General features: G+C 45.7%; 1 protein-coding gene across 2 annotated transcripts in view; it reads left to right on the top strand.

Annotated features, from left to right (window-relative positions):
• Nucleotides 1–26627, top strand: part of arhgef10la (Rho guanine nucleotide exchange factor (GEF) 10-like a) — an 81682-nt gene that overhangs the window by 988 nt on the left and 54067 nt on the right. The window contains exons 2-14 of one of the 2 annotated variants that reach the window (XM_029826521.1): nucleotides 6933–7160; nucleotides 8154–8181; nucleotides 11353–11495; nucleotides 12460–12549; nucleotides 12623–12750; nucleotides 13829–13924; nucleotides 16266–16374; nucleotides 16544–16644; nucleotides 18638–18715; nucleotides 20573–20752; nucleotides 21280–21396; nucleotides 25874–25966; nucleotides 26185–26355. In XM_029826521.1, the coding sequence (XP_029682381.1) occupies nucleotides 6938–7160; nucleotides 8154–8181; nucleotides 11353–11495; nucleotides 12460–12549; nucleotides 12623–12750; nucleotides 13829–13924; nucleotides 16266–16374; nucleotides 16544–16644; nucleotides 18638–18715; nucleotides 20573–20752; nucleotides 21280–21396; nucleotides 25874–25966; nucleotides 26185–26355 (1557 nt within the window). In that variant the 5' untranslated portion in view covers nucleotides 6933–6937. The remainder of the gene's footprint in view (nucleotides 1–6932; nucleotides 7161–8153; nucleotides 8182–11352; nucleotides 11496–12459; nucleotides 12550–12622; nucleotides 12751–13828; nucleotides 13925–16265; nucleotides 16375–16543; nucleotides 16645–18637; nucleotides 18716–20572; nucleotides 20753–21279; nucleotides 21397–25873; nucleotides 25967–26184; nucleotides 26356–26627) is intronic. The other variant, XM_029826522.1, reaches the window with a different exon arrangement.

Below are 26627 nucleotides of genomic sequence, written 5' to 3'. Positions count from 1 at the left end.
GAGTGCCAGGTCCAAGGCCTCTCGTACGAGAACTAACACACTGACAGCTATTAGAAAACCATTTAAGCAACATTATTTGACCACAACTAGCAACATTTTCAACAGCCCTTGTCTTGTTTCCTGGTAACCGGTGCTTTTACATAGCGGTGGTTCCTTAGCTACCTCAGGCTGCTCAAGAAAAGAGCCAATTCATGTTTTCAGATTATTTCTTTCTGGCAAACGTAATCTATTGCTACTCCAGCATTATTTAATTGAAGACTCCTTTAACTGTTGCATAGCGACTTCTATTCTTTGATGTTTATCACAAATTATAATTCTGTCCAATGCTCATTGAAATAAAAACCGAGGCTGAAACACAGAGCAACTCCAGGCTGCTTCAGAGCAGATATGGGCTTTTAGGACGGTGGCATCAGAGGACGGCAGCATCAGCCCCAAACGTGCTACAGGAGAAGATCATATATCTGAGGGTTTGGCTGCAATCACTCCCTCTTCCCTAAATAGTGCACTAATTAGGGAGTTGACATCTTGTAGGGTTGTCTAAACGTTAAGTGAGGTTGAAATGGCGCGTTTCCCACAGAGCAAAGGGTTGTACAGCCAATGGCCCAAACCAAGTGATGTATACCTCCAGCAATTATTGATCATTCGTTTTAATTAGGGCTTAGCACTACACCAACGACCACGGAGTGTTTGTATTATTAATCTGTTAAAGATGACTTAAATCATCCAATTTTTTTCTTGCGTGCATTCATCATGCAACACGATGAGACCATAGAAAAAGAATAGAATCTGACGAGGACTTGCTGCTTCCTGTCATCACCTGGCTGCTGTTCTCAGGTGGGTCAGTGCTGCCTTCCACTCCCACAAGTCTCCTAAAAACTTTGTTGGGATTCATTTTTTCAGATTGGGGCTGTATAAATAATTGCATTTTCATTTGATTCAGAAGCCAACTTTTTCCAAATGAAAAGCTGGGAAGCCCGCCAGGGCGACCCGTCAGTGAGCTCGTCAAGGCCACCGTCCAGCGCTGGGAACCGTTCTAACCACCGGCCTGGAACGAATTCACGTCCTCAGGTCTTTCTCTTATCCGTCGCAGACTTCGGCGTCGTTGCAGGCGATGGATGATGTCTTCAGGGTTGCACTTCTCGGGTTCGTGATCTCAAAAGAGATCCGGCTCGAAGGACCAAGTTTTATGTTGGGGGAAAAAGTGATCAGTTTTCTTCCCGCGCTGTTGCCATCAGAGGAATGAGACGGAAGCTTCAGTTTACTTGCTGCAAGGGCAACCACACGTCTGCAGTGTGAGCTACAAGGGTGGGCCCTGGTGAGGTTTATTCTTATACTAGCACACGAACATGTAAGATTACAATAAGCGTAAGTGTAAGCGTCATATGATAAAGCATAAGCGTCACATGATAAAACAGAGCATGATATATACAAAAGGAACATATAAGAAAATGGGGAATGGGGTGTCACAGGATGTTCAGGTTGTCCCCTGCTATATCGAGGTGAACAGCTAAAGTAGGTCAGGGTTCTGGTCAGGAGTGATAATAAGTAGTTACAGCATTGTTACATGAACAGTTTGAACCTAACAGGCACAAAACAGAAGTCGTTTCCCTCAACTATGTCCAGATAAACCCTCTTGTCCTGTCATGGGAACCCTTCTGGGAAAGCTGGAAATGTTGAGTCCTGCAGGTAGAATTATCTCTACATGGGGCTCTTTGTGGTCAACAGTAGTGGCTCTCAAAGGCTATGGATGTGGTTGATGTGATGGATGCTGTGGGTGTGATGGATGTGGTGGATGTGATGGATGCTGTGGGTGTGGTGGATATGATGGATGCTGTGGGTGTGATGGATGTGGTGGATGTGATGGATGCTGTGGGTGTGGTGGATATGATGGATGTGGTGGGTGTGATCGATGTGGTGGATGTGATGGATGCTGTGGGTGTGGTGGATATGATGGATGTGGTGGATATGATGGATGTGGTGGATGTGATCGTTGTGATGGATGCTGTGGATGTGGTGGATGTGATGGATGTGGTGGATGTGATGGATGCTGTGGATGTGATGGCTGCTGTGGATGTGATGGATGCGGTGGATGTGATGGATGTGGTGGATGTGAAGGATGCTGTGGATGTGATGGATGCTGTGGATGTGATGGATGTGATGGATGCAGTGGATGTGAAGGATGCTGTGGATGTGATGGCTGCTGTGGATGTGATGGATGTGATGGATGCGGTGGATGTGATGGATGCGGTGGATGTGATGGATGCGGTGGATGTGATGGATGCGGTGGATGTGGTGGATGTGATGGATGCAGTGGATGTGAAGGATGCTGTGGATGTGATGGCTGCTGTGGATGTGATGGATGTGATGGATGCGGTGGATGTGATGGATGCGGTGGATGTGATGGATGCGGTGGATGTGATGGATGCGGTGGATGTGGTGGATGCGGTGGATGTGGTGGATGCGGTGGATGTGATGGATGCGGTGGATGTGATGGCTGCTGTGGATGTGATGGATGCTGTGGATGTGATGGATGCGGTGGATGTGATGGATGCGGTGGATGTGAAGGATGCTGTGGATGTGATGGATGCTGTGGATGTGATGGCTGCTGTGGATGTGATGGATGTGATGGATGCGGTGGATGTGATGGATGCGGTGGATGTGATGGATGCGGTGGATGTGATGGATGCGGTGGATGTGATGGATGCGGTGGATGTGATGGATGCGGTGGATGTGATGGATGTGATGGATGCTGTGGATGTGATGGCTGCTGTGGATGTGATGGCTGCTGTGGATGTGATGGCTGCTGTGGATGTGATGGATGCGGTGGATGTGATGGATGCGGTGGATGTGATGGATGTGATGGATGCTGTGGATGTGATGGCTGCTGTGGATGTGATGGCTGCTGTGGATGTGATGGATGCGGTGGATGTGATGGATGCGGTTGATGTGATGGATGCAGTTGATGTGATGGATGCTGTGGATGTGATGGATGCGGTGGATGTGAAGGATGCTGTGGATGTGATGGCTGCGGTGGATGTGATGGATGCGGTGGATGTGATGGATGTGGTGGATGTGATGGATGCGGTGGATGTGATGGATGTGGTGGATGCTGTGGGTGTGGTGGGTGTGATGGATGCGGTGGATGTGGTGGATGCCGTGGATGTGATGGATCAATCAATCAATCAATCAATCAATCAATCTTTATTTATATAGCATCTTTTACAATCAGAATTGTGTCTAGGCGCTTTCCAGAATCCCAGGGCCTGACCCCCAACAAGCAACAGTAACAGGAAAAACTCCCCTTTAACAGGAAGAAACCTTGAGCAGGACCAGGCTCACATAGGGGACCCTCCTGCTGATGGCCAGCTAGGTAGAGAGAGAGGAGAAGGGGGAGGAAAGGAGAGGAGACCATTTCACATTGGGGTGACAGAGGCCTGGATGTGGTGGATGTTGCACCACCGATATCTGCTGATATCATAGGCTGCGTCCGAAACCACACACTCGTTCCCTATTCACTACTCACTACATGGGGGACGTGGATTGAGTGAACTATGTAGTGCACTGAATTTAAAATGATCATTCGGACACTTCGCGCATGTAAATTGACGTCATGGTGTCGCATAATAATTACGACCCCGGTCGACGGTGGAAGTGGCCAAGTCCATTTAATTATTTTAACCCATCCGAAATACATTCAGTGGTCATTTTATGAAAATGCAATATTTTACCCTATACATAACTTTATATAATAAATAAAATATTAATGTCAATAATAATAAAATAATAATTACTTATTACCTAAAGTAATTGGTGTCCCTTGACATTTTCAAGCCAACACGTGATGGAAGATTCTCAAGTCATATTCCGCTGCAGGGAAAACATTTAATAAAAGCAATTTTTCATCAAGAAATGGATCCAGTGCTACTTTTCATCTTTTAAATATTCTTTTACTGAGATCCTGTCGCCTGGTGAGGAACAGACCATTCCAAAGAACAATTTTAAGTGAGAGAGTGGGGGGGGCAGTGAAGATTGATTGATTTTTATTTTTTTCTTCACACTTACAAACGTCTCTACATGCGAAATTGAAATTGTCAGGTTACGAAATGTCTCAACGGGAAAATATTTTGTCTTGTAACAAAAGAAATTTCAGGATCCGAAAGGCAAAAATATGCTACCGCTGCTACTTGCAGCTCGCGGAGTTTAGCGAACGCAAACTTGCTTGTAGCTGCTCTCATTGGCTATCACCTAGCATCTTCTTGTAATCCCATTGGCTAGGAGGGACGTCAATATGTACAAGTTTGTGTGTATCCCAGCGGCACCTTCGTCGTCTGAGGGATTTATTGTGGGTGTTTGTATGTTTGTCCATTAGATGGCGATGTTACCACAAGTGTTAACGTTCGTTGCTAGTAATGACGGCTAATGTAAGATTAGCCTGTAATAAAGTTCATTTTGTTCCTGGAGAAGCCTTGCACTGAATTCCTACATTTATTGTGCGGTAATCTAATTGTAACATGTATTTGTTACATGTTTTGATGCATTTTTATGATTTATAAAAAAAATTATGTCCGAATTTTTGGGGGCTTGGAACAGATTAGGGCACTTACATGGAAAACGCATCTCTACTTACGTAATTTTCAGGTTACGAAACAACTTCCGGAACCAATTAATTTCATAAGTAGAGGTCCCACTATATGTTGTAATATTTTAAGATGATCATATTGGACCCTTACTGAAAACAATTGTAAACTACACCTTGAGTTCTTATTTCCAAAAATTTCATATATCAAACCGCAGTGGAAATTACGTTAAAAGAATGTATCCAATCAGCCTTTACACGTGATACCGTAAAGGCTGATGGGATACATTTCCAAGTTAGGGTGCATCGGTTGTACACTACTTTTCGCAGTGCACTGTGGGATACATTGAGTGCACTACATGGGGTACAGCGATGCTCACTAAGAATTCGGACACTATTTAAAAATGGTGTCCACACTATTGAGTGCACTATGTAGGGTATAGGGGGTGGTTTCGGACACAGCAATCGATTTGGACTAGCGTGATAGTCAAACATTCCACAGTGTAAATCAGTCAGTGTGAGTAAACTCGCAAGCTGAACTCATCCATCCCTCGCTGCTTTTTCAGGGTTTTGGGGTCTTACACTTTGGCTGTTCTGTTTGGTAGTGTGAAGCAAAGCAAAATGAAATCCTTACATTCAACAGAAGGTGTAATGTATGTGAAATCACTTGATTTAGCCTTGTACCAGCTGTGTGTGTGTGTGTGTGTGTGTGTGTGTGCGTGTGTGTGTGCGTGCAGACTACACTTCTCTGCTCACATTTGCTCTGCAGTTGCAGATTTTTCTGCGTTCTATGTAGGTCAGTGGCAGGGTGTGGACAAGCGCTTGGGTTCATTTCTGTTTTGTGATGCATCTTATTCTACTGGCTGGAACCATTTCCACACAGACAGCTCACACGGCTCTTCTTTGTTCATAGCACGACTGTTTGATGGCGCCGTCACATCCTAGACACCTGTTCTCAGGTCCAACCGCTTTAATCTCAACACCAACTTCAGGGTTCAAATCTCTCTAACATTCTGTTCACTGTTAAAGTTTCCCCAAGCACACGCCAACTTCATGCTAAACATTAAATTCCGGTAATAAAAATTGAGAATTAACTGAACGGGTCGGGTTGTGTTTAAATGTGTTCAAATGTGACCCGGCCTTGCTCTTCAGAGACTGATCCTTTGGTGCTGGAGCGGAGCAGCAGATCTGTGGTGGGTCCCAGAGGGAGCCCCTGCTATAGCATGTGTTAGGGGGGCTAAATCCCTTTCATTTTCAGGTGGCATCACCTGTTCTCCTCTCTGGTGCCTCTTCTACGGTCCACATAGTTGCAGCAGACTTTGGTTGTGACATGAAATGAGAGTTTGTGTGTTTGAAGCCATGCCGGCGCTCACGTTTGAAATGGTCACCCTTGAAGTTGAATTTGCCCATAATAGGGGGCAGAAGGTAACCCTTGGCTGAACCATATAGGTAGGCTTTGGACCTGATAATGGCAAATTTAAAGGATGAACTTGACTTTCTTTCCTTTACTTTGGTGTATAAAATTTCCGTAAACACATTTAGAGAATTTTATATACGTCTTCTTATCGCACCGATAGAAAAGTGGAAAGATTTTATTGCGTGCCTTTTCAATCAGGTTTCTAAAATAGCTTCATACACTGAGGTTTTTCTAACATAGGAAAAAGTTGCTTCTTGGATTTTACTGGTTATGTTATGAGAGGACACCGCAGCAAAGTTGGCTGCGAGCTAATCGAAGCTGTGGTGACGAATGCTGAAACAATGCTTCCTAGGGGTCGGCGCACGTTTTTTCCTCCACAAAGAGGCTTTGTTGGTTCAGCCCAAGTGTGGGTTGGCTGAAACAGGCTGTGTGCTAGTGGCACAGAAAACAACAAGGTCGTTGACATCAGCGCGCATGAGCTACGTGTTAGCAATCACACACATTAGCAAGCTTCGTTCACATGTCCTGAAAATGATAGCAGGCATAGTGACATCGCTTGTGTCCATTTCTGAACAGTGAAAGCTGACGCTGGCGTGCGCTACCCAGTTGTGTTGTGTTTTGGTGGCTATTTTCACATATACATCAGCCTCTGCTTCTTCTCAAAGATCCGGTATTGAAGCTGCTGCAAGTGCGACGCCGATCCTGGATTTAGAATCACAGTAATGTGGACAGAAGAGTTTGTGGACAGTTTGTATAGTAGCAAGAAATCTGAAGTGATTAAACGGACCGATTAAACCTGTTAAAACCTGAACAGTCAAAAAATATAATGCGAATCTTATAATAATCACCTGTATCGATTCTGCAGATGTTGCAAACGTTGCATATTGCAAAGTGGTTGTATTTCGTGTTGAGTGTTTGGATTGTTTTTCCCCTTTTCAGGGACAATGTCTACTGCGACATCTCGGCAGCCTCCGAAAGATGATGAAGAGGAAGAAGATGAGGAGCAAGGAGAAGAGTTTGAGTTTGATGACAGTTCCGATGAGGAGAAAACGCAGGAGGACCGTGAAGGAATCCACGGTCGGATGCTAACGGTCTCAGAAAGACCGGAGCCCCTTGAGGATCTGCCCCCTGCTGGACAGGAGGAAACGGTTCCAGTTCCCACAACAGGTAAAACACATTTTTAACAGTCCCAATCTTCTTTAGCTCTTGTGCCACATCAATTGTGGTTGCCTTCTTTGTGTTGATGTTTTCCTGCCTGTTGCCTGCAGACAAACATGCAGGACAAACGTGACATTTCGGGCGCGTTCTTGCTTACATGTTGATTTGAATACATTTGAACCATTACGTGACTTCCTTTCATTTTCTAGGTCATAGACATATGGCTTTAGAATTCACTGTTTGGGATATCCCAGAGGAACGGGGAGCGCCCTCTGGCTTGTTGGTAGCTCGGTTGAGTTTGTGTTCCTGTTGGTGAGTCATGTTTCCACAGGTTGTAACAAGTGAGTGGCGAGGAGGACGAGCTGTCATCACGGGGCCGCCGGCGCTCCACTCGTCCACCCTTTATGCTCTCTTGCACAGATTTCCCAGCTCGGCTTTCAGCCCTAAACGGTTTGCTTCTGCTCTCGGCTCTGGCCTTTCTGTCTGTGGCTGCAGCTTCTTTTCTCGCAACCCACCCCCCCTCTCCAGAGCTCCTTGTGGGCCTTCCTCTGTGTTTACAGCGTCCACTGTTGGCTTCCTCATCGGGGAGAAGCCGCGGCGGTGTCTGCCCGTGTCTCACTCTGTCCGATGGTTTGGGTCTGATGCTGCAGAATGATGATTGATTGATTGATTTTTGTCGGCATTTGAAGCCAATTCATGGCATCTTTTAATGGAATTGTTGTTTAGACGGTATTTTGAATCCACAACAGTTTCTTTGGTGCATTTTACATTTCAGCATTTCACATAAAAAGTTGAATTTAAACTTCCAAACTTTCAAATTATGGTCTTTTCCTCATGATGAACAATGCTTGTTGCATTAGCTGTGTTAGCTCGAGTGGTCTGTGTGTGTGTGTGTGTGTGTGTGTGTGTGTGTGTGTGTGTGTGTGTGTGTGTGTGTGAGAGATTTCCTTTGGACACCTTTGAAATGCTCATTTTAAATGGTTTTGTCTCTTTTTCTTTTAGATATTCCAGTCGTGGAATCATCCAGCCGGTGAGTTGCGTTCACCTACATAAACTTCCCTTTAGGTTAGAATTGGGTTCAGCGTTCCGTGACCAGAGGAAGTGTGGTTCCCCCCGGTACCGGGAGGTGGCCTCATGTGGGCTGGGGAGGCGGACTGGCAGCATTGCGGTTCCATGGCTAGTGAGAAGTCATACAGAATTCTTTTAGTGGAGTGATTTAGTATCTTAGTGCAGCAGAGATGAACAGGTTCCTCTTCAAGTGGAAGTGAGGAAGAGGACAGATGAAGGGGTCCAGTCAAGGACACGTAGTTAGTCAGGAGCTGATTCCTCTAATGTCAGGAAGATTCAGAAGGGAAGAATCTAGTATCACATCTACCACTCAAGATCTTTGGTGAGCCAGCCAATGGTTCGGCCTCTTTTTTTTACCATATTATATCACCTTATTATGGCGTGTTACAGAAATAAAGCTTCCGGCCTCAAAAATGGGAGAAAAGGATGTGATTGTTGAACCAACACCGCTTTATTCATCACACCTCACACTGCAGAATTCCATCTTCTCCACTTTTTAGAGCGTTTGAAGACTTAGAAGTGATGGTGTGTGTGTGTGTGTGGGGGGGGGTACTGTAGTGCGGTGGAACTAATAAATGATTAGTTTGTAGTTGGTTTCTTGCCTGTGTTGGTGAGGCTCTGCATGCTGCCGCGGGTGTTGGGCTCCACTAGAAGGTGTGAATCCCATCGTGTGTGTGTGTGGGCGTGGGCGTGTGTGTGGGCATGTGTGTGTGTTTGCGTGGGCATGTGTGCAGCATGATACCTGCTGAGTGTGTCTGTGCCTCCCCAGTTTGGATTCATGTCATAAATAAGGAGCTGAGATAGATCAGCTTTCATGGCCACGTGCACGTACGACGGATCAAACCTCACCCTTATCCACGCAGGCCCACATTTTCATTCCTGTTGTATTATGGTCTGTTTTCAGTGGACATTAGAATTCAAGCCCCCGTTGCTCTTCCTGGGCTCCAAAGGTTAAACGGGGAGCTCACCTGTGTCTTTCTGCAGGTGCGTCCGCGAGTGTTTCTGAGACAAAATCACTTCAAATACGTTTTTGCAACGTTTGAAACGCATTTATAATTTAAATCAAAGGGAATAAACTTTTCCGCACGCTGAAACAAATGGACAAGCCTTTTGAAACCTCGTATTTAAAGATTCAACAGAAATGAATGAGTGGGGGTCACCCGGAGGTCACCCTGCTGGTGCTGTTGCTAGAAAATGAGCCACCAATGTTAAGAGACTGAAGACGTCTGTTGCAACATTTGTGCGTGAATGTGTGGATGTTCTGGAACAGGGTTCAGAAAGACCTCGTTAATTCTGATAATTTAAGTAAACAAAAACAACATATTCACACTCAGCACCTACGGGAAAATCCATCAGTGCATCCACGAAGAGCCACCAGCCACAGTATCGGCTCTGGACCCTGGACCCTGGTCCCTGGACCCTGGCCCAGACCCCGGTTCTGCTTCCACTGGGCGGGGGTCCAGAACGAGGGGTCCCAAACTGTCCAGAGCTCGGAAACGTTCACCCGGTTGACCTCTGGTAGATGTTTCAGTACTGTTTCATCATCCGTCTGAACACGTATCGCGATTTCGGTAAATCACGATACGATTAATTGTGTACGACGGTTTGTGCCTGGATGAATGTTCACGGATGGTTTCTGGGGCTTCAGGAGAATTAGCTGCTTGATGTTCCCTCCAAAAAAAGAACAAAACTTATTCACGTCATCGTTAGCACAACCTGCCCAAACCTTTTATTTTCCTTCTTTGGTGGCAAAGTTTCGTGGCTCCATTTCTGTCGACTTTTCCGGTTCACTTTTTTTTTTTTTTTTTTTTTTCTCTAAACCTTATTTTGCGTTGCGCGTCTCGGCAACAGGAGAGGCCAATTAGCATCAAACGCCGGCGTGCACGCGTTAACGCGAGCGTCCCCGCCCTCGGTTGTTCGCTGAAGTAGGAACGTCATGGGGAATGCTTTGACGTGAGTGGGCTGCCTGGGGGCGGGGGGGCAGTTATGACCTCGGGACAAACGAAGCTTCATCATGATGGCCGATGCTGCTTGTTCAGTTACCACGAAGAGCTCAACAGCCCTCAGAGGGCAAATCTACAGGGGCCACTACTGTACGGGCCCCAGTGCTGTAGGGAAGTAAACAGATGGAAGATTTGCATCCAGACAGCTTCATCGTTGGGACGTGCCCCCCCCCCCCAGGCTGTTGTTTGCGTTGATGATGATTTATTCCTCTCTGTGAGCTGTGGGGCTCACTGGGGGCCACAGACACAGCCTGGACCGATGGCATGGAGCCCAAATCACTCAGGCATTAATTCCAAGTAATACACACATACATATCTATATAAGCATAATCATTTTAGCATGTTTAGATCACTTTACTCGTGACAGCGAACAACGGCTGCATTGAGGAGAATGACAAACTTTCCTCTTTTATTAGCATAGAATTCTACAAAATTGGCTAAGAGGAAGGAAACAGGGGACAAAATGACAAATGATGACCTCGTTCCTCAAACGACACATCTGCTCGCGATAATTAATGGTCCGACCTGCTGCTGTTATGTCTGTGGCTGTTTGGCCTCTTTAATCCACTGCTTGTCTGATTGAAAGGCTCCTTCACAGCGTTGCCTTTTTCTCCTTTTTTTGTCCTCCTCCCGTGTATCTTTTGGCCCCCTCCAGGAGGGGATGTTATCTTTGTTATAAATGTTGTTATAAATGATGCCATTGCATCGCAGAGGGACAGATTAAATGAGATGTGATTTGCCTGTCTGACATGCTGGGTTCTGTCATGCAATCAGTCATGTGGAGGACAAGTTGTCCATTTAGCATAAACGAGCAGCGTGGGACACTCCAGCCCCAGGATGGTTGTTAGCAGCTCTGTGAAATATAGGAGTCATTTTGATAAATCTGCAGGCAGAAAGTGTCTTTAAAGAAGTAGAGCGACTCAAAATATAACTGGAGGTGTCTTCACAAACGTGGCTCTTTTGGCAGACACGACAGAAAGCTGCGTTAAACTCTCCAGTCTTATGAATATGTCCAAGGAGGGGTGACACGGAGGTCATGCAGGCAGGTTTGTGTAAATGTAATGTGTCAAACAGCAAAAAGAAACACGGCAGCACGCAGATTATTTCAACTCTCCTGTCATTCCTTTCAGCTCTTTGGCCACAGGGGGGTCCATCTCGTCCGTCCCAGCAGGAGATGTTTCTGCTGCGGTTCCCTCAGCTGCTGGGGAGCCAGTTCACTCAGAAGATCGCTGCAAAGAAACGTTGGAGGAGAGCGTCTCTGGGGACCTCTCAGGTGCAGCATCATGTTTCTTGGAGTCGCAGTAAAAACCAGCCTGAACCAGTTGAATGGTCATATCGAGCCATTGTGGCAACGGCTGTGGTCAAGCACTACCTGCTAGTTTTCTCCCATCCACCGGGACAACAGGGGGATTTAAGTGTCCCTTGCTTGTCCTGGGGGGCTTCAGCATGCACCTGACTTCCTGTCCCGGCTTGGGTCTTGTGCCACAATCACAGAACCCACCTCCTCCTACGCACAGAGCTAGCAAAGAGCTTGATCTGGTTTTTGCTCAGAGCTGCTCATCGGTTCCCCTCCGCATCTCTCAGACCGCTTCAGTTCAATGCGAGGCTGACTGAGCAGTCTCCTGCTCCCTAACCCAGGGTCTCCTTCCCTCACAATCCCAGCAAACTCTTCCCCACCCACATTCTCCACCCTGCCCATTTTCAGCACACTCTTTTCTCTAGAAGTGGCTTTAGTCTGAGCTCATCCCTGGATCACCTGAGTCCATCAGGCCTGCTTGGTCTGTCCAGCCACACCTGTGGTTGGGTGGTCCTGGCAGAGCAAACATGGCTCAGATGTGGTCTACCTGAAGATCTCAAGAGCCAGATCGCTGCTAACCTCCTCCTCTTGTGGCAAAAAGGTGTTTTACAAGATCACTGAAATGCACAAACGCGTCTCCACCTTCAAAACCCTGTTTAAACCCCCCCTTCACATCACCGCTGACAATTTTGCCTCGTTCTTCACGGAGGAAGCTGCAGCTATTGGCTGTCAGGTCTCTGAAGTCACATTTTTTTTAACCAAATCAAGAAAACTCAGGTGGCCAAATGAGGCTGAAAGACATTAACACAAAGCAGCCAGTGGAATATCCTCCAACAATCGTCACTAGCTTAAAGATGCTGGACAGAGCAGTGGCATAAACGTGCTTGTGAACTTGGAATGAAGAGCGATGTTTGTTTCATTGTGTATCCCTGTTTTTCAGCTGGATGTGAGGGGGAATGTGAGCCAGATACAGTGGCAGAGGTCATCTATGATGATGTTCCTAGTGAGGACCCTCTCTGCCCTGATGAAGGTCAGTAGCAAGGGCAAAAGCACAATTTTTGGTCGGAGGTTCATGTCGGTAATGTGTTTGTGCGTGTCCCCAGATATGATATACGAAGATGTTCAGAAAGACAGCGGACCTCTGGATGCAGACAACGGCTGGAGCTCCAGTGAGTTTGAAAGCTACGAGGAGCAGTCGGACAGCGAGGCCAAACCGGCAACACGCAGCAAGGTACAACTGGCACGGTGGTTCAGGTTTCATGGAAGCTCCGCTGGGCTGAGGTTCTATTGTGCGACGTCACCATTTAGTATCAAACCAAAACGGTCACCTAAAACTAGATTATAGACTTCAAACTGTGACGAGAGCAAAGCTGAATATAACTGGCTGCTTGAGTTGGTTCATGCTTTGGAAGAAGGCAGCTGGAGCTGGAGCCTTCGCTTCCTCCTGCCTATCATGAGCTCGCCTCTTTTAGGGGGGTCGTGATGGAAGTTAGTTGTTTCAGCACAGAGAAATCAAACCAAGAACTTACCTGTCCTAGAAAATCTACAGATGAAATTTTGTGAAAGACTGTGAAGGCTCGACACACAAAACCAAAGGAGAAGCTGCCGTTTTGAAAGGAGATCCTCCCATAAAGTTTCCATAAAGTTCTGTGCCGTCTGGCGGCACAGCATCGGTCCTCCACATGATGGCGCTGTGTGCACATGCACGTTCTCCACTATCCTTCAGCGGTGGAGGTTTGAAGCTCTTAATTACTCGTGAAATCAATGTAAATGTATGCATTTCGATTTCCTTTATTGTGTTCTACACACCCAAAGAGTGTGAGATTTAATCAGCAATCCAAGAACCCCTCAGTTAAATCGAATTGTCAAAGGTGGATAAAATCAGATGAGGGGAAAACATTTGTGCTGCCTATAGAGAAGATGAGCTGCCCGAGCCAGAGGATGGTTTGAGTGGGAGCCCCCCCCCCCCCCCCCCCCCCCCCCCCCCCCCCCCCCCCCCCCGACTTGTTGCACAACACCTGTGCTCTATGACTGGAGATAATAAACCCAGGACTTTTTGGGCCTGGCAGCTGGATGTGAGCCATGTTCGCTGTCCTGCCTGCAGTCCTCCATTTCTAGAAACATTCATCTAAAGCTTGGACCACACCCCTGCATCTTCCCTCTCTAGCTTGTTTTAACCTTGACAACTATGCCTCCATTTCCTGTTTCATTTTCGATTTTCCTCTCCCCTCCCCTCCTCCTGCCGTGGCCGAACGTGATCCTGCCCCGTCCCACCTGTGCTACATGTCCTCCCCGTCCAACACTTGTAGCTGTCCCCTGAAGTCCGCCGGCTGAGGGATCGGTGTTCCAAGACCAAACGTGAGCTGGCCATGAAGTTGTCTGGCAAGCACAACTACGACATGAAGGTACACGTCCTGCTTTAGATGTCCCGTCACTTCTTTCTGGAGCCCAGATCCCACCAGCGAGAACTCGTGTCTGCTGTTGTGGTTAGGGTTGTTAGGGTTAGCGTTAGGGTTGTTAGGGTAAGGGTTGTTAGGGTTAGGGTTGTTAGGGTAAGGGTTGTTAGGGTAAGGGTTTTTAGGGTTAGCGTTAGGGTTGTTAGGATTAGCGTTAGGGTTGTTAGGGTAAGGGTTGTTAGGGTTAGGGTTGTAAGGGTTAGTGTTAGGGTTGTTAGGGTAAGGGTTGTTAGGGTAAGGGTTGTTAGGGTTAGGGTTGTTAGGATTAGCGTTAGGGTTGTTTGGGTAAGGGTTGTTAGGGTTAGCGTTAGGGTTGTTAGGGTTAGGGTTGTTTGGGTAAGGGTTTTTAGGGTAAGGGTTGTTAGGGTTAGCGTTAGGGTTAGCGTTAGGGTTAGGGTTAGCGTTAGGGTTAGCGTTAGGGTTGTTAGGGTTGTTAGGGTTAGCGTTAGGGTTGTTAGCGTTAGGGTTGTTAGGATTAGTGTTAGGGTTGTTAGGCTAAGGATTGTTAGGGTTAGCGTTAGGGTTGTTAGGGTTAGCGTTAGGGTTGTAAGGGTTAGGGCTGTTTGATTAAGGGTTGTTAGGGTTGTTAGGGTTAGCGTTAGGGTTGTTAGGGTTAGGGTTGTGTGGCCCCTTCACATAATGGGACTAGGGTTAGGGTTAGTGATCAGCAAATAAAGTTTCTGAGTAGAACAAAATACCCAAAGCTGTTCAGGTCATCTTTAAAGAAGATTGATGGATGGATGGGTTGGTGGGTCACAAATTGGTCACAAATTTGGGGGTTTTGTGCCCTGAGCTCTGCCAGCTGATTGGCTGTTCTAATGCAGACATGGCTGCTTTTGCGCTGCAGTGCGGAGGTCCCACTCTTCCTCTTCCTCAGCCTCTTCCTCCTCCTCCTCCTGACCTTTGTCCTGTGACCTCTCCTGAGACTTCTCTTCTTTTGCTACATTTTCCAAATGACTAAAAGTAAAAATAGTATCCAGTTCTAAAAATAGTAGAACTGAAACAAAGTTGTGTTCTGCTGTCCAGCGTTCTCCAGCCCTGCCTGTCAAGAATTCTACATAATCTGCAAAGTTGGGCCCCAGGTTTATATTTCAGGGAATCTTTGGTTTTTTTAAGGGGTTTCCATGGGCTGTTATGGAGACGGTGGCACAGACGTAACACGTATAGCACGTCTGGCCTCCACCCTTTTTTGGGGGCTTGTGGATTATTGGATGTTTTCAAATAACTTGAAGACTGAAAGATGCTGACTTTGATTGGGATTTTCTGAAATCATCAGTTGGCGAGGCAATATATGTTTCTGTCATCAGGCTTGTGACCGTGCGCAGTCAGGGAGGGTGGGCGTGAACGTGCACCAGTTCAAGTCGCGTTTAGAGCACATGTTACCATCCAAAGTTGTCTGTAGGTGCTTTACAGGAACCCAGGGCCTGAACCCCAACAAGCAGCAGGGGCAAGAAAAACCTTCTTTAATGGGACCATTTGCTAGTTTATCCTGGTAGACGTGCCATCCTGACTAAGCAACATGTTACACCAACTCCAGACTGAAGGTTGGAGTAACGGGATCTTTTTTCCTTCTCATCTGAATGAAGTGCTAATGGGCATTTCTTCTTTTGAAAATCTCCCCCATCTAAAGTGTCAGTAAAATGTAAAGACAGAAAAGCTACGTATGGGCCATTTGGGAGTTGATTGATTTATATACCAGTGCATTCATTTAGAGAGTAACCTTTAAAAACGGCTGCTGCAGACGTATATATTTGTGCCATCATAATAGCAGAGAAGACAAATCTAGACACAACCCCATCCTCCTCCCTCCCAGCTTCTCTTTGGACTTTGCTTTCTCTCAACTTTTATTTTTTTGGAAATCTCTGCTTCCCTGCTCGATTAAATACCCAGACACATTTATGAGCCGTGTGAATTATTCAATACAATTCTGCATATTTACCCCCGCCCCCACCAGCGCGACTCACCCCCTGCAGTTAATGAACGGTTTCCTGAAGTAGCATCTTTTAAAAATCCTCTGACCCTGGCTGTGCTCGGGGCGTGGTCAGCCGTGTTGCCCCGCACCGTCTCAGGGCAGGGGGACTCTCTGTTGTGGAGCTCACTCTCCCATAATATGCTCACATGCTCTCTGATTGGAGGCGGTACGTTGACTCACAGGGAGTCGCAGCGGGTCAGATTCATGATGAGCGCGCTGAGCACCACTTTTCTCCAGAGGAGCACTCCCAGATGTCAAATCCCCAAAGACCTCTGAACTCTGCTTGAACAAATCTGCTTCTCTTACTTGCCTGACCAGGTTCAGCAGCTCATGAAGGCAGCCAGGAGTGGAACCAAGGATGGGCTGGAGAAGACCAAGATCGCTGTCATGCGTAAAGTGTCCTTCCTGCAGAGAAAAGATCAGATGGGTAATGAAAAAGCACATTTCCTTTTAACTTTAGCTATTTAGGAAGGTATTGAAATCTTTAATTTGGACTTCCTGAGTTTATTGGCAATCATTCTGATGAATAAATGAATGAACCCCAGGTTTTCTGCAGTTTCGAGATGCTACTCTCCAGCTCCTTTTTTGTCTTACAGAAGAGGAGGACGATGCCGGGTACTTGGATGTGGTCATGTCCGAGGAGAAGCACCCTCCCCCACAGCTTAGCTCCATGCCACAAGGGCTGACGAGCCAACAGGTGCACCTTACGTTTTCTGTTCATCTCTCTTTTCTCCATCTCATTCTTCTTTCTTAACAATGTGCAAATATTACGGCATATTCAGTTCATGTTTTCATATTTGTTATTGAGCAGTTAGTCCAAGCTTTGGCTGGAATTTTGCTAAATATTGTCTCTGAAAAAAATGTCTTGTCTTATGTCGTCTCATCTTCATCCGTGCTGGATCGCAGGGGCATTAGTCTAAGCACAGATGCCCCAGACTTCCCCCCACCCGAGCTCTTTCTGCACCACGATGGTCCAGTACACTGACCACTTAATTGCGGCGGGTGCACTGATCCGCGTGTCAGCCTCACGCTCCATCTTGAACAAGAGCCCGAGATATTGAACTCCTCCCCTTGAGGAAGGTCCTCTCCACCAACCCAGGGAGAGTAAACCACCCCTTTTATGGTCGAGAACCATGGCCTCAGACCTGCAGGTGGCGCTCCTCATCTCAGCCACTTAACTCTGCTTCAAGGTCCAGGCTTGATGAAGCCAACAGGACCAGAACATGCACCAGAAACAGGTTTGACTGGCAATGGAACCAAACTTCTGCTCTAGAAGTACAGAGACAGAACATCCATTACCATAGGACCTCAAACCCAAACTCCTGGAGAACCCCCCTCACCCCACAGTGTACCACTTTGATACGCTCTTCTTTTGCCTTTAGTTATGCATCATTAATAATGATTAACGATACTCATCAGTTTAAGGTTGCTTAATAAGGTCGAACCGATATCAATATTCAGCACTTTATTTCTATTAATCTCAGTAATTACATTACAGTTACATTTTCACTTGCATCACTACGTTTCATGGGTAAAATGTCCCATTTTTACTGGCCGCTGACAAACGATTCATGAACTACGTTGCGCCGTGTCTCGAAAAGTTAGCCATTATGTGGTGTTAAAGAAAAATCAGTGTACATATTTCTAAATAAATATCGTCGCCAATAAAGATTGTCCCAAATCTGTGGCATATTTAACAAAATATGTTACGTGTGTTACATGTCATAAACACACTTTGTTATGGCCATGGCTGCCACGTTGCCACTGGCAACATATGGTACCTGTTGCTTTGTGAGGGGGAAGACTGGCCTTGCATGCATCCTCAGTGGAAGGCGTTTTGTTGGGCTTGAGGACCTCCCTGAAGTGTTCCTTTCACCGTCTGCCAATGATGAGGTCAGAAGAGCTTTGCTCCCCCCCCTCCTGAGGCGGGAGACACTTTGACAGAGCTTTCTCCAGGCCGCCCGATAGTCCTCTTCCATGGTCTCGCCGAACATCTCCCATATGCAATCTTTTGCCTCCTGGACAGCTCGGGTGCCGCTAGCTTCGCTTACTGGTACCGGTCAACTGCTATGGAAGCCCCACAGGCCAACATAGACCAATAGAAGTCTTCCAGCTTGATGGCATCCCTAATTTGCAGTTTCCAGCGCTGGGTTTGGGAATGGCTGCTGCTAATCTGCGACATCAACAATGGAGGCAGAGAGCATTGTCCACTCAATGTCCCCAGCCTCCCTCCGAACCTCAGAAGTTCTCCTGGAGGTGGCAGTTGAAGACCTCCTTGACAGAGCGCTCAGCCGGATGTTCCCTACTGACCCTCACAAGGGTCTGCAAGGTCTGTCCTCCCCCGCCAGCCGATTCGAGTCACCACCATTGATCAGTTGCTCTCGCAGCCCATCTCTTTTACCTGAGTGTCCAAGAAATTCGGCCGGAGATGAGAGGAAATGACAACAAAGTTGGTCGTCTCCTTCTGTGCTCCTCACAGCTGGTCCATGACTGACAGCACATTCGACCGTGTCATCAGTGCACGTGGCCCCCTTACACTGAATATCAAGACCGACATTGCAGTCTCCTGGAGGGGCTGTCGGTTTTTAAAATATTTATCAAGGAAGGAACAGTTTTAGCGAGGAAGTCGTTGTTCAGCAGAACTTCTCGCCTGACTCCTTTTCTCTCATTGAATCTGCGCTGTTCGCCAGGTCGTCAGACGTCACATCCTGGGTTCTATCATTCAGAGTGAGCGCAGCTACCTGGAGTCTCTCAGGAGAATCTTGCAGGTGAGAACCGTTGTATTTTCTGCTAGTCTAGTCTTTCACTCTAACGTGGGATGGACATTGTTTGCCCCCCAATGCATCCTCATTCGTTCATAGATTTAATCACCTGATGTGACTCAATGTTAGAATAAACCATGATTGTATTACACAAACGGCCGTAAGTGCATGAAATAATACAAAATTAATGCTAATCCATTTTGGATGTTGTACTCTCCAAGGCTGTTCATCAAAACGGCAAAAAAAACCAACACGAAACAAAAATATAGCTTGAAGAAACAAGGTTTTTTTTTATCGGAAAGCTTTTAACCTAAATTTAAGTGGATAATTTTCTCAAATGAATCGTTCAGTACATCGATTCAGCTTAGGCTAGCGCTGTCTTCTCTTCTTAATTGCTCAGTCGGTGTGCTTGGAAAATAGTTTAGTATTTAATGCCAATGCATTTTATACCAAATTTAAACACAAGTTTAGAAGGGGGTGATGCTGATTGGATGAATTTCTGGTGCTATGTGTGGATCTCTGTGCCGTGATTAGCTAATGCTGGGTTGCTCCCAGTCATAGGAGTTTGGCCCATGTGACACATTTAACACTTTTTAACAGATGACCTAACGTATTTTCATGACTATAAGGCGCACCTAAAACACTGAGATTTTTTCAAAAATTGACGGTGCGCCTTATAATATGGAGCGCCTTGTGTGTGGAGTTCCAAAATCTGCTGTGCGCCTTTGGTGGGTGCACTACGGTAAACGCTCCGCCAATCGATTAGTGGGACACCTACTCGTAAGGATCCCCTAAAATGGCGCCGGCCAAGCGAGACGCATATGAGGCTTACTTTAAACTGCAGGCCATCAAATATGCGGCTGAAAATGGCAATCGAGCAATCGTAGTGTTTTCACTTAATGAGTCGGCGGCATCTCTCCATACGCGCGAGGACAACTGTTGCGCAGCGGCTGCCCGCGGATTACCAGGAGAGGGTGGCCATCTTCCCTAACCCTAACCAGGAGAGGGTGGCTATCTTCCCTAACCCTAACCAGGAGAGGGTGGCCATCTTCCGCACCTACTGCTGCGACAAGATAACCGCGCCCAGCCACATCACCAACATGGATGAGATCCCTCTGACTTTTGACATCCCTTTGACCCACAAAGTGACGGAAAAGGGACCGGCACAGTGGTGACAACGGGGCACGAGAAGTCGTTGTTCACCGTGGTTCTTGGCTACCATGGAAACGGACAGAGCGCTGGATGACGGAAGGCGAACACTCCTTCACAAAGAGTGAACCATATGTGGGTGGATTGTAGACGCATGGGCTATAATATATGATATATGTATTGTAAGAGCTTTCACAAAATCAACGCTGAAGCGGAACCGGTCAGTGAGTCCGATTCAGATGATTAAGAAGAGGAATTCGGGATGTTGGACATTGAAATAGTGCAGCTGTTTAATTCAGATACAGAAGATGAAAACTTTGATGGTTTTGTGGCGGAAGAATGAATATTTTGTTCAATAAATGTGTCGAAACTCACTGTCATTTTTTACTGTATGTTTTAGCATGCGCCTAATAATACGGTGTGTGCCTTATGTATGTTTTAAATACAGAAATAGCACCCATAACTGAGACTGCGCCTTTTAATACAGTGCTCCTTATGGTCGTGAAAATACGGTATATGATCTGTTGGGAAATAAAACACACAAGTGACTTCAAAGAAGTGACTATTGTATTCCTTAACTTATTTTGATTTGAAGATAAACTCTATTATAATAGAATGAAATGATTTCTTGTCAAAAAGAATAAACCCTCATCATAGAAAGTACAGCATGTTTTAATCAAAATGCTCATGGTTATTTTCTCATGCTTTCACCAGGAGTACCACAGCCCACTGATGGATGCTGACCCACGCATACTAAGTTCCAGGAAGATCCGACCCATATTTTATCGGATCAGGGAGATCACACAGTGCCACTCCATGTTTCATATTGCACTGGCGTCACGTGTTGCTGAATGGGACACCAGCGAGAAAATTGGAGACTTGTTTGTTGCCTCGGTCAGTGTGTGTGGTTTGTTCTTTGCTGTGTGTGAAACATGAATGCAACCTGAAGAAATATGACTTGGTCATAAGACATTCTAATGGCAACTCTGCATTATTAATAATGGCCTTTTAAAGTTGTTGTTACATATGTTTAGATTTTATTGTGACTCTAAACCAACAGATTGTTGTGTCTTCTCTTCATCTGTCTAGTTATTGAATATAATCACTTTTGTGATTCTAAACCAGTCATTGTCGTATTTGAGCTTCAGGTTATAAGTTGTGTAACACTCTGCTGAGGGAAGTAATATGTTGTGTGTGCTGTGCTGCCACCTCCCTCAACATGTGTGTTCATTATTTGCTCATTAGAGGGACTTGTTTGACCTTCTTGACCCTCGTGTGTTATGTCTCCCTACTGTCGCGGCACTGCTCTTGATTTTTTTTCTAATTAATTTATCTCTCCAGGCAATAGTTGGAGAGGAAATTCCAAATCATGTTTCATTGCTGTTACAAATTCTGGCCTTTGGTTCCTTTTGTCTTTGCAGTTTTCCAAGTCCATGGTGCTGGATGTTTACAGCGATTATGTGAACAATTTCACAAACGCCATGGCTCTCATCAAAAAGGCGTGCATGTCCAAACCGGCATTTCTGGAATTCTTAAAGGTGAGCCTGAACACGTGACGCCTACACATTTTTTTGATTTTATTTTCTGCTCCTTGTTTTTAATGTTTAGCTGAGGCCAACTCGCGTGCGATGCCAGATGCCACTCAAGACGTGGTTATCTACTGCAGATTTATGCACTATACTGAACATTTAGAACTATTTTTTAGTGTGTGATAGAGTTGGAATGAAGAGGTAAAGCATTCAGAGGAGAGCATTATGGAACTTTAGCCACTCACTCAAGACACTCATGTGGTGCCTAAAAGGAACGGCCATGACTCTCACGTGTACTTCCTGTTTTTAATGAAAAAATAAAATGTCAATGAAAAAGAGGGCGGGACCGCGGCATTCACGTGCGCACGGCATGTTCTGGCTCTGCGGCTCCTTTTTAGTAGTTAAATAGCAATTACCATACAGCGCCTTCTCTGTTTTATCCAAATTATTTATTTTATAACAAGTATTCCTTAGTTTAATAACCATACATCGTTTTAGTATACATAATATATAAATAAATATTTATTTTAAAAAAAAGTTTGCGAGAGAGAAGCCGACCCGAACGTAATAATTGACATTTTGGGCTCGGGCTCGGGCTTAAGATCTTACCTCTACCTTGCAGTAACAAACATTTTCACTCCCATTCAACATTCCATTGACGTGCTTGGACACTCGGAGAAAAAATCGTTTCTTTAGCAAAGACCTTTTATGTTTCTAGCTGCTTGTTAAATGTGTCAAAGTTCATCTTCTTGACAACTGTCAAGTCAGCGGTTTTCCTCAGGATTGTATGGCCTACAGAACCACACTTAGAGACCATTTAACGGCTCAGGAATCCTTCCCAAGCATTGGTGTTAATTGGCTAATTGGAGTGTGACACCAAGACTGAACTTTTTTTTTAATATATTCTAATTTTCCGAGACACTGAAGTGTGGGTTTTAATACTCTGTATATCATTAAAAGTCAAAGAAATGAACACTTTAGCCACATCAATCTTTGCGTAATGAAGCTAAATATAATAGGAGTTTAACTTTTTCATCAATTTCACTTTTGTGTTGAAATACAGTATTAAATTCCTGAATATCTTTTAGCTCCAAGTCCTCTTCAGCCCACTTGAAAATGAACTTAAATGATTAGAAGATTAGTGTTGAGACTGTTCCCATTGGACATGCAACACCTTTAGCAGACCAAGCCATAACAGACAGCCTTTGCTCAGACTAAGCATGGGGGGAGGCAGAAAACAGAGGGTGTGTTTGTGTGTTATGTCTGAAATCATTAAACTTTTGCTTTTGAGCTGCCCATGTAACCTACGAAGGGGATCTTATTGCTTGCGAGCCTTTTCTGACCTTAGCTCGGCTACAATCATTCTCATGGTTTGCAGGTGATTTGCCCACTTCTCAGCGCTGCATGCTGATGTGGACACCTGTGGCAAATCGGCTGCTTGGCCTTTCGGTGCTCGTCAGGCCACATTATGAAGTGCCCCCACATGTCTGACTCTTCACACACTCCCAGCTTGTTGCCACCCATCCGGCAAAAAAAAAATTTCTTTCATTTTTGTAATTTCTTCCATAGATATCACAGTTCTGTTCCATGTAGTTGGTCCATGTTAGGTGGTTTTTATCAGAAAGAAATGTGGCAGTTTTGAGTGCTGCTTGAGCTCATTGGCCACTATGTTGCTGGGACACTGTTGCTATGAGAGTGAGGAGCTCACAGAAACTATCGGTGTTACTAAGCTGTGTCTGCGATGCTACTTTCAGACGCTGGTTCATCATGTCGACATTTATGCAGGAAAAGAGTAAAAAAACAACAGTTATTTAGAGCGATGATAAATAATGATAACATATTTCTTTATTAACTACGCCCCTTCCTGCCATCGAACATTCGTGTCACGCGTAGACGTGAACGATTCTCAGTAGATGGGTGAAAAAAGTCAACACGAGAACAGAAGCAGACTTCTGTTCACGCAAAGTACTAAAGTGCACGTTAGTGCGCGCTGAAAAGGTAAAAATGCAGGCAACACTACATGTGTTTCACACACAAAATTCCAAATTCCTGTGGTAGTTTGATGACATCAAATGTACCGTATTTTCACGACCTATAACCTGTAATAAAAGGCCCAGTCTCAGTTATGGGTGCTATATCTGTATTTAAAACATACATAAGGCGCGCCGTATTATTAGGCGCATGCTAAAACATACAGTAAAAAATGACAACGGAAGTAAAACGGTGAGTTTCGACACATTTGTTGAACAAAATATTCATTCTTCCGCCACGAAACCATCAAAATTTTCATCTTCTGTATCTGAATGAAACAGCTGCACTATTTCAATGTCCAACATCCCGATTTCCTCTTCTTCATCATCTGAATCAGACTCATCGACCGGTTCCGCTTCAGCGTTGATTTTGTGAAAGCTCTTCCAATACATGAAGACGGTATCATAGCCCATGCATCTACAATCCACCCGCATATGGTGGCATAACTTGCCCGCCGCTGCCTCATAGTCTTTGTGAAGGAGTGTTCACCTTCCCTCATCCAGCGCTCTGTCTGTTTCCGTGGCAGCCGAGAACCACGGTGACCACGGGGCACGATGACTTCTCGTGCCCCGTTGTGCGTATCGCTGGTCCCTTTTTCTCCACTTTTTGGGTCAAAGGGATGTTAAAAGTCAGAGGGATCTCATCCATGTTGGAGATGTGGCTGGGCGCGGTTATCTTGTCGCGGCAGTAGGTGCGGAAGATGGCCACCCTCTCCTGGTAATCCGCGGGCAGCCGCTGCACAACAGTTGTCCTTGCGCGTATGGAGAGATGCCGCCTCCTCATAAAGCGAAAACACCAAGACGGACCTCCTTGGAAGTGCTCAATGTCCATTTTTTCAGCAATCGCTTTGGCCTTTTGTCGAATGGTGACAGTAGAGACGCCCCTTCCAGTTGTTCGCTGTTCCACATCCAACTGTTCCACAACCAACTGTTCCACTCGGTCTTCCAGCTCGGGTCACCTTGCTTTGTTCCCGTGGAAACTCAGCTTCGTCTTCCTCACTTTCGTTCACTTTCTTGTTTTCTCCACCTTCTGACTATAGACTAATTTACATTAAAATGTCTTGCAGCTGCTCGATTGCCATTTTCAGCCGCATATTTGATGGCCTGCAGTTTAAAGTAAGCCTCATAAGCGTGTTGCTTGACCGGCGCCATTTTAGGGGATCCTTATGCGTAGGTGTGCCGCTAATTGATTGGCGGAGCGTTTACCATAGTGCGCCCACCAAAGGTGCACAGCAGATTTTGGAACTCAAGGCGCACCATATTATAAGGCGCACCGTCAATTTTTGAGAAAATCTCAGTGTTTTAGGTGCACCTTATAGTCGTGAAAATACGGTATGTGGTTGCCATAGTGACTAGAACCGGTCCTCAGTGGTGTGCTACAGTTCCCTTCTATTTCGCTGGGGGTCCATTTACAAGGAAGCAATATTCTTGATGCGGTCTTTGCAAAGCACTTGAGAACAGTTCAAAGTAGCCAAGTGGGGCAAGGAATTATTGCCTTTCTTTTCAAACGGAACTTTATTAGGAAGCCTAAAAATCTAGAAGATCTGCTTCAAGTCATGCAGCCTTTGGACCGGAGCTCGTCTTATTTTTTGACAGGGCTAAAATCATTTTTACTGTTTGCCCATTTCTCCTCCAGCTCCGTTTGGGGGCTGCTCTTAGTAATAATGACTGATGGAATCTGTTTATCAGCCCAAAAATGTTCAAACACAGCCCGGTGCTGCTAGCTCCCAACCCCACCAACACTGTTTCGAAATGACACTCCTGTTCTCAACATGTCCATGCCAAGCGCTCAGAGGTGGTATGAAAGTGCTTTGCCTGACCAGAGGTGGACTCGGGTGTGGATGAAAATGGTTTAGAACCCGCTGGTGTTGCAGGAGTCAGCATTCTTCCCTCATAGTGTGAGACGAATCCCACAACGGAGAGCTTTTGTAACCTCAGATACACCAGAGAATCACTACTGTTCCCCTTGAAATGTAACACGATGAGGGTGTAAATGCACCAGCGAGCAGGCAACGACGATTCTTGAGCTACACTCTTCACAATGACATTTGGATATTGATTAATATCATAAATGAGGTAAGCTTCTACAATGGCCTCTGCTCTGATTTATCACACAGGTTTATAAGACTTTCTTCACAGGAAGTTATTTCATCCCTCACATGATCACTGTCATCATTTTATAGTTGCAAGGGTGTCTTATCTTCTAAGCGTATTTACGTGATGCTTGTGTCCCCGACTGCTCGAGTTATTACTTTTAATATTGTCTTTCTGCAATAGTAATGGAGACAATTCTCCCCTGACCTGTAGCCACCTCAATACATGAAGCATAAGCATGAAATTAAAATCTGCTGAGGCTGAAGGATTTTTGATAGAGGCTTCTCTTATTGTATACCAGTCACATATCTGCTTCTATTTCCACAACCTTTCTTCAAAGTTTCACCCTCTTTTGTGTCCAGAGAAAGCAGGCATCCAGTGTTGACCGGATCACCCTGTATGGCCTGATGGTGAAGCCCATTCAGCGGTTTCCACAGTTCATTTTACTCCTGCAGGTACTAAATTGTCATTTCATTTTCTTCTTCAGTAATGAAAATATACTGGGACTGAACTGAGAAGCATCTTTTTTGGGTCACAGCTGCAGAGCAACTATAGCCAAGCTAGCCATAGCAGTGGTAGCATAAGAAAGACAAGGCCTCCAGCCAATTAGATGTTGTGAACTTGCTACTTTAGTTTCTTTTCTCCAATCATTTCCCCCAACCATTTTGGCCAGGACATGCTGAAGAACACCCCAAAGGGCCACGTGGATCGCCTGCCCCTGCAGCTTGCTCTGACAGAATTAGAGATGCTCGCGGAGAAGTTGAACGAGCAGAAACGAGTGGCCGACCAGATTGCAGAAACTCAACAGCTAGCACGCAGCGTCAGTGACCGCCTGCTCAGTAAGGTGACTGCCTTCCGCTGTCCGTGCACATCACAAACTCACGTAACTCTGTTATCGCCTTGTTACTACTGCTCACCTCTAATATTCCTGCACACAAATCCAGGAATGTGGTTTTATTTGGAGCAATAATCTTACAGAAATAATGCCTGCTATCATTCATTACCACACCGAATTACTGCACTGCCACTGTACACTTGAACAAACGCTCCTCTGAATGAGAATAATTAGGCCGTTAATGAGACATTTAATTGGAAGCTGTAAGAGAGTGATCTTGT

The sequence above is a fragment of the Takifugu rubripes genome, chromosome 19, assembly GCF_901000725.2.
Source record: "Takifugu rubripes chromosome 19, fTakRub1.2, whole genome shotgun sequence".
Taxonomy (NCBI): Eukaryota; Metazoa; Chordata; class Actinopteri; order Tetraodontiformes; family Tetraodontidae; genus Takifugu; species Takifugu rubripes.
The sequence above is the reverse complement of the archived record's forward strand: the minus strand, read 5'-3'. Positions and strand labels throughout refer to the sequence as shown.